Source organism: Lycorma delicatula, chromosome 7 (genome assembly GCF_047948215.1).
Source record: "Lycorma delicatula isolate Av1 chromosome 7, ASM4794821v1, whole genome shotgun sequence".
Taxonomy (NCBI): domain Eukaryota; kingdom Metazoa; phylum Arthropoda; class Insecta; order Hemiptera; family Fulgoridae; genus Lycorma; species Lycorma delicatula.
Genome location: NC_134461.1, coordinates 93,494,713 through 93,508,475, shown reverse-complemented (window position 1 = coordinate 93,508,475; position 13,763 = coordinate 93,494,713). Strand labels below are relative to the sequence as shown.

At 27.8% G+C, this 13,763-nt stretch overlaps 1 protein-coding gene across 1 annotated transcript in view; it reads left to right on the top strand.

Moving 5' to 3' along the window:
• LOC142328343 (uncharacterized) overlaps positions 1–11,599 on the top strand; it is a 64,375-nt gene extending 52,776 nt beyond the window's left edge. Inside the window, exon 5 of the mRNA XM_075372049.1 lies at positions 11,102–11,599. Coding sequence (XP_075228164.1) covers positions 11,102–11,488 — 387 coding nt within the window. The 3' untranslated portion in view covers positions 11,489–11,599. The remainder of the gene's footprint in view (positions 1–11,101) is intronic.
• Positions 11,600–13,763: the final 2,164 nt, after the last annotated feature.

The window sequence follows — 13,763 nt, the reverse complement described above, 5'->3', positions numbered from 1 at the left end:
TTTATATTATATAATATTTATATAAATATTTAATAAAATTTCCGGCTTTGCACGGGAGAGTAGTAAGATAAAAGAAGCTTACATTGAAAACGGGAATAATTCGTCGACATTATTTTTAGAATTCAACCAATTTAGGTTCCTTTTGAAAAATTTTCATAAAGACTTTCTAAGCGATTCATCGCTTTATAGAATGAGTACTAGATTGATTTTTAAGAATTCACATTTAAAATTTGAATATTATAATAATGACCAAGCGATATATTAAAAAGCTTTGAATTATATATACTTTACTAATAAGCAGGTTAATGTAAAGAAATAACTGATACAAAGAATTCAAAATTACTAACATAAATTAATGGGAAACTGATTATTTTCAGCGTGTAAAATAAAGTTGTTTAAATGTATATAACATGTATACATATATAACATATATATATGTATATATATATATAACATATATATGTATGTATATAACATATCAAACAAATAACGCGCAAGAAATATAATATCTACAAGCTTGCCAACTTTTTAAAATAAAAAAATAAGTTACACGAATTTGTTTAGCCTATTTTTTCAAAAAAATAAATGGATTATCTTAATGATTGTTTAAGATTAATTTTTTTTTAGAACATTTAACACCTGTTATGAATGAATTTAAACACAATTAATACATAAACAAAGTAAGAAAAAAATATGAAGATTGGCTAATCTGTAATTGATTTGAAACTGATCACAATAGCAATTAATTCACCATAAGCATTCTAATAATATTTATTAATAATTAATTACTTAAATAATAACAATAAAAACTACGATTATAAAGGAAATTAATTAAGAACATTCTCTCGACCATAATGATAATAAGGTGTTAAAACAAATATGACTAACAAATATGGTGTTAATAAATAAAATAATTGCGTTAATAATAAACTAAAAAAATTAAGGATTTAAATAAATAATTATAGCCTAAAGGTACAAAATCAACATATAAAGAAAGAATAAAAACTTCAAATAAAACTTATCAGTCCTATTTATTTATGTTTTCTTTATAAAACACAACGACAACAGTTTCAATCTTTCTTAGATTAAGAAATTTTGTTAAATCAAAACAAAAAAATTATAATCTTAAATTTTCTCGTGTGATAATTGCAGAAGAGGTTTCTTTATAGAAATCCATTAAGTAGATTTTAAAAGGAAATCACTGTGAAGGGAAATTCTTCTTAAAATTTAATATGATTTACCAAGAGACCGCAATGAAAAAAAAAAAACAGTCAATATCTTTCTATAAGGGAAAGCCAGTTGAAATTTTGTCTTTACTACATCCCTCTGTGTTTTAAACAGCAAAGTTTCCACTTTGATATTCTTTATGTTAGATCAGTATACTAATAGGTAACTGCAAAACATTTAATCACCTCTAAGCAATCTCAAGGACCAAACTGGTGGTACCTTCTTGCTTGTTACATCTTAAGATCCCGGGATGGATTCCCGATTAGTGTCGGAAAATTTATAATTTAATTTAAATGTAATCACTAATTGATTATATTCGTCTTAAAAATAACTTTAAAAAGAAAATCTCAAGATTATTATTTTTTGATTATAATACGATATACATAGAATAACAATTAACATGGAAGATTAAAAATAATTAAAATTCTGAAAATAAGTCATTTTTTGTCGAAAAGTTATTAAATTTTATGAAACAAAAATAGAGTAATATTTCATCATGAAAGGGTTTGTTCTAATATTAATGAGGAATTTTACTCAAAACTGTTGGTAAAAAAAGTACCTACACCAAATCAAAGTAATAGTGAAGTAAATTTAATTATTAAAAAAAAGAGATTTACGAAAAAAAATTCACATTTTCATGAAACAAAAAAATTTCAGTTTTAAAATGAAATAATAAAAATTGTTTGTAAAAGCAGGAAAATGTCAATATTTTATTATACCGGTTTCAATTAAGACGTTTTCAATAAAATTTCTGGAGGATGTTCCAAAATTAATCACGCGTTCCATTTTTGTCGATAAATCATTTTCTAAATATCTCGGATGGAAAGAGATTAAATTATACTGCACATAAAAAGTGTTCAATTACAGTATCTTTACGTAAAATATAAATAACGATATGGTATAAAATAAAAATATTATGAAACCGAGAAATAACATAAATGGACGACCTAACTATATATATAAATATATTATCTAGATTATAATTTCGTGTCTAAATGGAAATGCCATAATAAAATCATGTTTTATTATTAATAACATTTTGTAACGATATTTACAATACAATAATGAGAATACATCCTATTACAGATTTCAAATATTGTTATTGTACAGTATGCAACTTTACAATGTTATACAATCGCAAAGATTTAAAAGTATACCAATTATAAGGAGTCGTTAAATAATAAAATGTTTTAATCATCTGATGAAACAATATAAAGTGAAAAAGAAAAAAATAATTATATTTTCTATAAATAAGAGGAAGTAATAAAAAATCAAATTAATTTTTATTATACTTGATTACTCTTCATTTACTTGACCTACAATAGTTACTTTAATAATAATCAATTTCATACAATTAAACAATAAAACTAAGCAAATCTAATTAATCATTGTAAATTAGGTAGTTATATAATAAAATACTTCATAACAAGAGAATTACGGTACTTTAAACCGAGGATGTAGGTTCGTTTTCTTAAGTTAGAATAGGTTTAAGCTATATACATAGCTCAAACAAAGACCGAGTTAATGTAGGAAAATCATTAACTTTTTTTTTTGGCAGAAGTTTCTTTACGAACAATCAGTTCAAATTAACCGTTATCATAAGTAAATTTGACATGCAAAGAGAGGGTTTCATTGAAATCTCTGAAAGAATCATATACGCACAAATATCTTGCACAACAAATGTAAATATATAACGAAGACAAACAAGTATACAATTATGAGTCCAAAGAACACTGATCACACTGTGTGTGTGTGTGTGTGTGTGTGTGTGTGTGTGTGTGTGTGTGTGTATGTGTGTGTTCATTAATATACGTTTATACGTTAGATATATATTTGCATTTTCGTTATATATACCTGCTCAAAACTAAGTTATGTTTTCGACAAATGTTCTTGTAAATAACATAAAACTCAAAATTTTTATAAAAATCAGCAAAGTTTAATTCTTGGGAATAATTACAGTAAATGCATACGAATATGTAAAGTAATAGAAAAAAATCTTCTGAGTTTATTTCAAATAATTCTACAACCCTTTATTTTGGAAACAGAATATGAATATAGATTTCACTTGCTACACCGAGTTCCTTAATTTTAACTAACTTCAAAATAGGGAGAAGGTTCTTATTCTACCCCTACGCTTTTATTTATTCATGTACTTTTTCTACGTTTGATGAAGCTTTACTCTCCACAAATTTATGGAAGTGATTTTCTTTATTCTATAAAGTAAGTTCACTGGTCGCGTTGTGAGATTTTCGAGTAAAATGGAAGATTTTTGTAAACTAAAAATTAACTTGTATACGTAAACAATTTTTAACTTTGGTATTTATCTTTTTGTCATCTTTGCTTAGTAATTAATTGTTACAGCATCATTTTTAATGTTTATATTAAGTATTTTTACTAGAAAATTCTTGAAAATTAAAATAATTCTTAAGAATTATATATAAGTCAAGTTTTATTGCAAACATAGTCATAATAAATTTGCAATAACAAGCAACAGACATCACGGTTGGTTATATATATATATATATATATATATGAATTAATTTAAATAATTACAATATCTATTTGCTTCTTACTTATTACTTTCAGTTAATGCACGCAGATATTTTCAAATATATTTATATACAAAATTGTCCATGAATTTACATAAATATATATGTTAATATATAATGTATACGTGTGTGCGCGCACAGACACATAAATATAATTTGTTTCTCAAATTTTTTCATGACCCAAACAATTTCCAGTTACAAAAATCAAACGTGTATCCATTTTATTATTTATTATTTTCTTGCTCGACGTATAATAAAATCAAATAACGTTTAACATTAGTTGCACGCATAACTTAGCAATAATTTCTTAATATGCAGTATAAGAAAACAATATATACTTCAACCTTGACTCGTTTAAACATTTCCAAGAATTTAAAGCTATTAACGAAAGTATAATTTATTATTATAATTTTTTTTTTACTGACTTTTCAATGTATGAGTTATCCTTTAGAATATCTGTTAAAGAAAACCGGGAAATATAATTCATTTTAGCAAATTCACTAAAAAAAAAAAACAACCATAATGACCGAGACGAAGCGTAATTTTGATGTACTGTACTAAATCAATAAAACTGGACCATTCGTTTTTGATCACACTAAATCTGAGGCATATGGGGTAAGGCTACAGACCGGGTTGGTCTAGTGGTGAACGCGTCTTCTCAAATCAGCTGATTTGGAAGTCGAGAGTTCCAGTGTTCAAGTCCTAGTAAAGTCAGTTATTTTTACATGGATTTGAATACTAGATCGTGGATACCGGTGTTCTTTGGTGGTTCGATTTTAATTAACCACATATCTCAGGAATGGTCAAACTGAGACTATACAAAACTACATTTCATTTACACTCACGCATATTCTCATACATCCTCTGAAGTATTATCTGAAACGTAATTACCGGAGGATAAAAAGTAAAAAGAAAAGCCTGGTATAATAGTTATTTATTTTACACGTTTTAAAAATTTCAGTCACTACTTACTGTACAGTATGTGTAAAGTAATGTTTAGGCTTAAATAAAATACAAATGAATTTATTTTTGGAGTAATGTAGTATTTTTTCTAGTTAATATACAGTTGCCGGCCTCCGTGGCGCGAGTGGTAGCGTCTCAGCCTTTCATCCGGAGGTCCCGGGTTCGAATCCGGGCAGGAATGGCATTTTCACACACGCTACAAATCATTCATCTCATCCTGTAAAATAATACCTAACGATGGTCCTCCCGGAGGTTAAAGTAAAATAGAGTTAATATACGAAAATTAATATTTTATTAATAAATATATATATATATATATATATATATATATATATATATATATATATATATATATATATACTACTTTGCATTTTATTACGCTGATAAGAGTTTCTTATACGTAATTTTAATTTTTTAAGTGCCTGTACTATTTCGTATGTAGCAGATAGTAGATTGTGATAAGGGAATTTATAAAGTCTCGTCATCATCTACTACACGTTATAAACTGCCGGCTAACTTTTACAACATAAGTTTTTTTTTTAGACTTCCTCTTCTATGTATTTTAACAAACTTCGGTAATTTTCACATTTATTTTAAGATGAATAAATATACACGTATAAATCAAAACCCACAACAGATGCAAATATTAAGATACAAAAAACTATCTACAAGGAAATAATTAGTAGTCGCCAAGTAACGGCGAGCTTGAAATGATGACGATTACTACCCAACGTAAGGGGCATCATGCCTACGCTACTAAGAGATAACTAATCACTGATTCCCATGTTTCAGAGAACAATAGTATAGGGGTGACGTGCGGGCTAAGCTCGTCGTTATGTGGCGACTACTGTATGCGAGTTGTGTTTTTGGCACGTTATTTTTAACAAAATTAACGATAAAAAGATAATATTTTCCATCCAAAGTTTACAAGAAAAAATTCTATTAAACATGAGTTTTTTTCATATGTAAAAGTTTTCTTAATAAGTTGAGTAATGAAGTCTTAATAAAAATCCTGTAAAACTGCAAAATATCATTCGCCTAACCCATCAAAATAAAAACGGAAAAATAAGCGTAAAAGAAATATTTAAAGATTCACATATAAAAAATAAGATACTTCTAAAGCATTATTTAAAAAACACGCACCCAAAATAATCGTGCGCATTAAACTGAATGATAAAAATTGTTAAAGAAGTAGATTTGACGCTAAATCCGTTAAGGATAAGACATAAATTTATCGGGAAAGTAGTATAACCATTCTGAACTATAACAAGTAACCCGTGTGAAACTTTCTAAAGAAAATGAAAACTGAAGCAGGTTCCAGTTGCCTTTTTCGCTGAACTGAATATAAACAGATGCAAATAAAAACAGGAAGCTCAAAGAAATTCAGAAGATACTTACTCCTATAAGTAATATCATCGTACTATTGACAACAGGAACTGGTTTTAAAAGAGAACATCAATGACAGAGAAAACAAATCCTAAAAGAATAGTATCTCTTTTACCTAAGGTTTGGCGTCATAGCCAAAAAAGTAATATTATCGTATTATTTTATACATAAAATATAAAACAACCAATTTTCCTTTTACTCTATCACAAGCAAGATTTTACAAACGTTTTAGTTACACAGACTTTTTAAAAAAAAAATCTGTTTAGGAGTAAGTAAAATCTGAATTTTTCTAGCAGAGATAAAAAAAGGATTTTAAAATCCTAAAACTAATTAAAATCAATTTTATTCGCTTCGTAAACATTTAAATATTGGATATTTTCACTTTAAATACTTAAATAATAAACGACATGAAATAAAACATTATATGGTTTTGAATAATGAGAATTTCGGGAAAAGTAATTATCAGAACGATTTAAGAAACTAATTTTTAACATGAAAAAAAGCTTTGAAAGTATACGTAAGGGGAAAACATATTTAAAAAAACCAAGTTAATTTATAAAACGAGTCTAATAGTTAATAAACCCAGATAGTCAATGAATCTATTGGTTTTTCAACGACTAAAAGCATTTACATACATAATTTTAATTATATATGTATTTTTTGTGTGTGTGTGTGTGTGCGTGTGTGTTTGTAAGTATGGGATACGCTTACTTTTATGAATATTAATAAGGATTGACGTAATAAAACTAACATAATAGGATAATTTGTAATACAAGTTCCTGCTTCATTAATAATAAATGACTTCAAAAGAAATTGCAAATTCCAATACTACATTTTTATCGATTACTAATCGCATAACATACAAACTTACTACAGGTAAAACTGACGTAGTAATTAAACCAATATGTACGTACACGAGTTGTTGCCCAATTAATCCTAAAAAGTATATAAGAATTTGAACTAGTAAGAATCTGAATTAGTAATACAACTAAAGCTAAAAAAATTCTTTAAACCATTTATGTTTAGAATATACTAACTTCGTTAATATTATTGAAATTAAATGCCATATTTATATATCACAATTTTTTTTATTATTATAACTTTACAGCCTGTTCAGACTGTATTTTTTTAGTTTTTTATGCTCAAATTGTAGAATAAATAAATAAGCAAAATTTGGAATGAACATTAAGAGGACTTCGTAAAGGTGGATTATACAACCAATTTTCTCGTTAATCTGGAAAAATCGCTGATAGTATCACTCAATAAAGTTTCTGCCATATAATTTGGATGCCGATCCAAACGATTCTGATATAAATTTCTCAAACATGGTACCGCTGATATGTTAAATAAATAAATTAACAATTAATAAAATCCACTTTACCAGAACGTTGATACGTTCTTTAGATCTTTCGGCTTACTTAGAAGCCATCATCAGGAGTCAAAAATAATACATTAAAGTCAAAGTTTAAAAATCATAGTTAAAATTTAAAAACAGTCATGACTGTCTCGGTCCTACTAGTAAGCTGAAGTAATATTCATAACTCTGATGGATTAAAATGAAATCAAACGGTACTATGTTATCAAAGAGATAATTATTAGATTAAATTATTACTTCTTTATATTTATGTTTAATATATTAAAATTCTGATATCGTTTACTGATCAGAGAGATTTCTTGCTTAATAGTTCGTAATTTAGAATCATTATATATGAGGTTATTGCTTATATACCAAGAACAACAGCTGTTCTTAATCACAAAATAACCAACAAAATAAAAAAAAGAATTTTTGTACTCTCATTTCACTAAAATCATACTGAATTACCTAAACATCGGTCAATTCAAAATCATTTGATATAGATACAAAACGAAAAACTAACGTCAATTTAAAAATTTAATAAAGCAAAATGTAAATAAGCTATTCTGGAGAAGATAAATCTGGTCAATTATTTGATACAGTTAAACAGAAAAATGTCGACCATATGATATTCTTATAGTTTTTCTCATACTTGCTTAAAAAAAACTTGCGTAGTTCTACTCAATAAGACCGACATTTCATTAATTCAATGTGGTTTTAATATATATATATTTTTTAACTTGGTTTTATATTGCTAAAAATAAAAACCGCAGGTAAAGAAACGTCAACGTTCCAATTTGCAGCATCATAACAAACCACGCTTCTAACTTGTCCTGCTCAAATTTTTTCGGCTTTAAATTGATCGTAACTCAAAAACGACTCAACCAACCTTTATCAAATTTTCATATGAATAATTTCATATACATTACTACAGCATAACTAAATTTCAATGAAATTGATCAAGTAGTTTTGGAGATTTTCGAGCCACAAAGGTTTTTACATAAGCTTATATATAAATCTATAACGAAACAAACCACAATTTAAGTGAATAATATTTCTGTATTCCCCTTATCTAAAAACGCAAAGAAAATTAATTTTCACTTCCCAAAGCTAACATGCGACCGAAAGTAATACCTCAATTGAAATTATGCTGTCTGTTTTCAACCTTAAATTGAAGGGTAACTCAGGAACGACTAATCCAATCGCCATTAAATTTTCACATGCAAATATTCAGATACGGTATAACGGTATATATAAATTTCAATGAAAATTGAAATCAGGTAATTTTGGAGATTTTCGAGCCAGAAAATTTTATAGATAGGCCTATAGATATAAGAAAACCCCAATTTAAGTGTTCGTACTCCTCATACCTCAAAACGAAAGAAAATTCATTTTCACCCACCACGCGACCGATAAGTACTTTTCTTCGAAAAATCTGTAACAGAAAGTAAAACTGGAAGAATACTCAATCAAGTTCAAAATATCTTACACATTCAACATTACCTGTTTGAAAATTAACAAATTCAAATCGCTTATAACTGTAAAAAAGAAAATACTTAAAAAAGTTTCTATAAAAATGATTTACATACCGAAATTCTAGTTAATTAGCACAGAAAGTTTATTAATTACGTATAAGTTTTTATGTTAATAAGTATTTAAGTGCTTAATACTTATTATTGATTTAAGTATTAAGCCTATACATTAAGAATATGGAAAAATAAAAATAATTGTAAAGAATAAAGTTCAAATAATATATTAGAATAGCACATAATACAAAATTTTCCAAATATGACATCTATAATACGTTCAAATCTTAAATTTCGGGATTAGAGTATATATTATTTCCATGCCTTAAAATACGTGTAATAAATAAACCAGAGTAAAAAAAAAAGTTGTTCTTTGTTGAACTCAGTCCTCTCCAAGAATAACGAAGTAAAACTTAACCTAACACGGTTATTTCATAAAAACATGGTTCAGAAAAAAGAGATTAAGAAAAAACGATAAATCATGTATGAATTTTGTAATAGTTCAAAGTTAAAAAAAAATTTTAATCAGAGTCAAAATTATTAACTCTAATAAAGGTACCTACTTATTACCCAGAGAAGGAAGATTCCACCAAATTCGGACAGCTTTTAGCCGTATCCCAAGCATCTTTATCGTAATCGGCCTACTGGCCGTGATAATAGCCTCTTTTTTCCTTGGAACAAACAATTTTCAATTATGAAGCTTTACTTTGGATAAGTATCCTTATCCAGATATCCGTAACCAGATACACATCTCTAAAAACACATAGCCGTAAGGCAGGAAAAACAGGATTGGATCCGGAAGATCATCGAAAGTCCTGTTAAATATCCTACAGTTTTACGATTTGCAGATTTTAACTATTCTTTTTTTTTACTGTACACTACAATCATAAGAATTCATTTTTTCCAATAGTGTAAAATTGTTATAATTCTTTTAAATATCCGAATAAAATTAAATACAAAAATTGAGGAAAGAATGTATCCCATTTTTCATATTGGAGTCATTCATCATGTTCTTATTTCTACGCTCAAAAATAATTGAGCATAAACTAAAGATCGAATCTAATTTGAATTTCAATGAAGCAAAACAGACGAGGAACAGAAGGAGGGCGTAAATCCCAGAAACAAGAATCGCACGCATAAAAATAATTTTGACGTAGATTCTGGAACCAACCACATCTTATGTATTATACAATTTTTCACTTCCTTGTACGAATCAAAGGAAGTATTGTGATCGCGAAAAATTTCGGTTTTCAGATTTCAACGGAAATATCCATTTTGAATATCCCTGAATCCATTTTGGCTAGTTTCGACGTGACATCTGTTCGTATGTATGTGTCTTGCATTACTCAAAGACGATTAGTCGTAAGATGTTAAAATTCTGGATTTATGACTGCTGTAGTATCTAGTTGTGCACCTCTCCTTTCGATTGCAATCGCCTGAACTAAAGGTGTCCAAAAAAGTCCAAAATCCCAAAAATTTGTATTTTGGGCTTTTTCTTAACTGTAGTAATAAGCACTCATCGAGAGCTTTTCAGTGATATATCATAAATGTTACTTAATTTCACTGGTACAAGAGTTATAGCCAAATAAAATTTTAATTAATGAAATATTTGTACCTTACAAGAGGAAGGCATATTGGTTCAAAACCGACTTCATCTCCTTTTTTTAAATTTAAATATATTGCTTTATTAATAATTATTAACCTCAGATTTAAAAAAATATTCATAATAAATAATAAAATCAATAATAACAAAAAAAAACAAATATGAAAAAATATCAGAAGTTAATGAAATAAGTTTTATGTTTCTAATTTTAAAATAATGTGTATATGTAATTTAATAGGCGTACAAGGAAGTCATGTGATGTCCACATCAGATTTTTTCTTTTTAGTATTTTATTACTAAAAATAACCTTTGTAATACACGACGTATAACTGCTTCAGCAATTATAGGCTGTAACAGATTGTAGACTCCCATATTTTCCAAAGACCGAAGGGCACACTTCGCTGCCTTTATATAAGTACGCACTTTATTTCTTTTATTTAATAATACTGTTATTAAAAATAATATTTATTATTTTCTTTTTCTTTAATTTCAGGTAATAATGACAGCAATTCTGGCCATAGTATTTATAATGATGACAGAAGCTGGAATAATACACCACGCACCAGCACTCTCATATGCGTACGCAGCACCGATACACGCTCCAGTAGTAGCATACGCAGCACATAAAGCACCAGAACCATTTGCTCACCCAAAATATTCATTCGAATATAGTGTAGCTGATCATCATACAGGAGACGCAAAAAGTCAACATGAAACAAGAGACGGCGATGTCGTAAAGGGTAGTTACACGCTTATCGAACCAGACGGTAGCAAAAGGACTGTAGAATATACAGCTGACGATCATAATGGATTCAACGCAGTCGTACACAAGGAAGCCAACCACCATCCAGCTCCTCTTTTACATCACTATCATCATTGATAGATGACGATAATAAAAAAATACAAGAACAAAGATTAATAAATAAGATATTAAAGTTACTATAAATTATTTTTGTACAACTATTTATACCTAATAAACATTTTTTTTATATTTCACATTAACATATGTATTTTTTTTAAACCAAACCGACATTTTGAAGAAAAATTAACAATAGTATTATTTATCGATGAAGATAAAATTAAATTATTAAATAAATTATTAAATTAGATAAACTAAATTATTAAAGAGTGCACAACAAGCTGTGTATTTTTAATAAAATAAAAGATCTCCGTAGCGGAGTGATAGCTGTCTCTTCCTTTTATAAGATAGTCCCGGGTTCGATTCCCGGTCAGGCATGACATTTTTCATACTCTACAAAAATTTCTCTTAAAAACGGAAAATGTACGTAGATTATTCTTTAAAAAAAATTACTTCCTTGTAAGAAATAAACTAAGTATTGTGATTGCCAAAAATTTCGGTTTTCAGATTTCAACGGTCAAAATTTTTGACCATCCCTGAAACCATTTGATAAGTTTCGGCGTGAGGTTTGTACGTACGTATGCATCTCGCGTAACTCAATAACAATTAGCCAGAATGTTGAAATTTTGGATTAAGGACTGTTGTAACATCTAGTTGCGCACCTCAACTTTTGATTGGAATAGACTGGACCAAAAGTGACCAAAAAAGCCCAAAATCCAAAACATTTGGATTTTGGACTTTTTTGTAACTGCAGTAACAAGACCTCATTGAGAGCTTTTCAACGATATAACGTAAGTGGTGCTTAATTTCACTGGTTTCAGAATTATAGACACATAAATTTTAATTAATAAAATATTTGGATCTTACAAGTAGAAGGCTCATCGGTTCAAATCCCACTTCATCTCCTTTCTTTAATTTAAATATATTGATTTACTAATAATTATTAACCACTGATTGTAAAAAAAATCTTTACAATAAATAATTCAATAATAACAATAAAAATAGAAAATATGAAAGAAAATCAGAAGTTATTAATGAAATAAAATTTTATATATTTTTCATTTTAATTCAAAAATGTTTACATCGGTTAACAATTGCTAATAAATCAATATATTTAAATTAAAAATAAAAGTTAAATAAAAATAAATGTATTTGAAGTCGGATTCGAACCGATGTGTCCATGGTTACGGATCCGACATGTTCTCAGTTACACCACATAACAACTTGAGCGATGTGAAAAAAAATTACTATATAAATTGTTGATACGGACACCAGAAAAAAATGTGATGCAATGTGGTGTCCGCCACAGTGGACTTCCACTTTAATAAAGAATTGGAGGATCGTACCTTACTTTCAAATGAAATCAGTATAAATGGTGCAGCAAGAAATTCGTGTATGTAATCTAATAGGCGTGCAAGGAAGCCGATTTTTTCTTGAAATACTCGTCTCTTATGAAATCACGTTTTTATAACCCTAATTTGATTTTTGTCATATTGTTATAGTCTTATAGAATTTTATTCTAATTCCTTTTTCTGTTTACTGTTTCAGGGTGTAACGAAAACATCCCAGAAATATGCTGAAACCTTTTCAGTTTATTTGTCACATCATGGTCATCGATAAAAGAGAATTCATCCTAAAAATATTTAAAACTTAAAGATACGTGCTCCATTCAATTCATATTATTGTTCATCCCAACAGATAGTTTCCGCAAAAAGGCATTAATTTAATCTTTTGAACTGATAATCTTAAGCTATGTCCTTAAAAAACACACACAGACAACACACACGTGTGCGCGTGAAGGACATATGTGAAGCACGCGCGCGTGCACACCCGCACAACTTTTTTCCTCTAAGAATTACACCCCATCTGTAGTAACATATTTCCGTTTTCTTGCGTGATGAAAAAACACGCATAAAAAATAATATTGATTTTTGTTCAAGAACATAGTTGTATCAAAGTCATAAATCTGCTTCCAGTGATAGGTAATGTAATTTAACTAGATATTACATTATTTATTAAAACTAATTAGTGTTTTTTTTTTTTTTTTTTTATTCAATCACGCAAAAATTACTGCACCAATTACAATAAACTTTTTTTTTTAATTTTCTTATATCGAAACGTATAGTCTACAAATAAAACCCGTTATCATTCATTAATTTTTCGAAAATTTAGCAAATTTATTAGTTTGGAAGGTGTACATTTTTTCATTCAGCGAGTACTACACAGATTTTGATAAATCTTTTTTATTTTTTATGGAAAAAACTTCTTTTTTATAGGCGATATTACTACAACTACA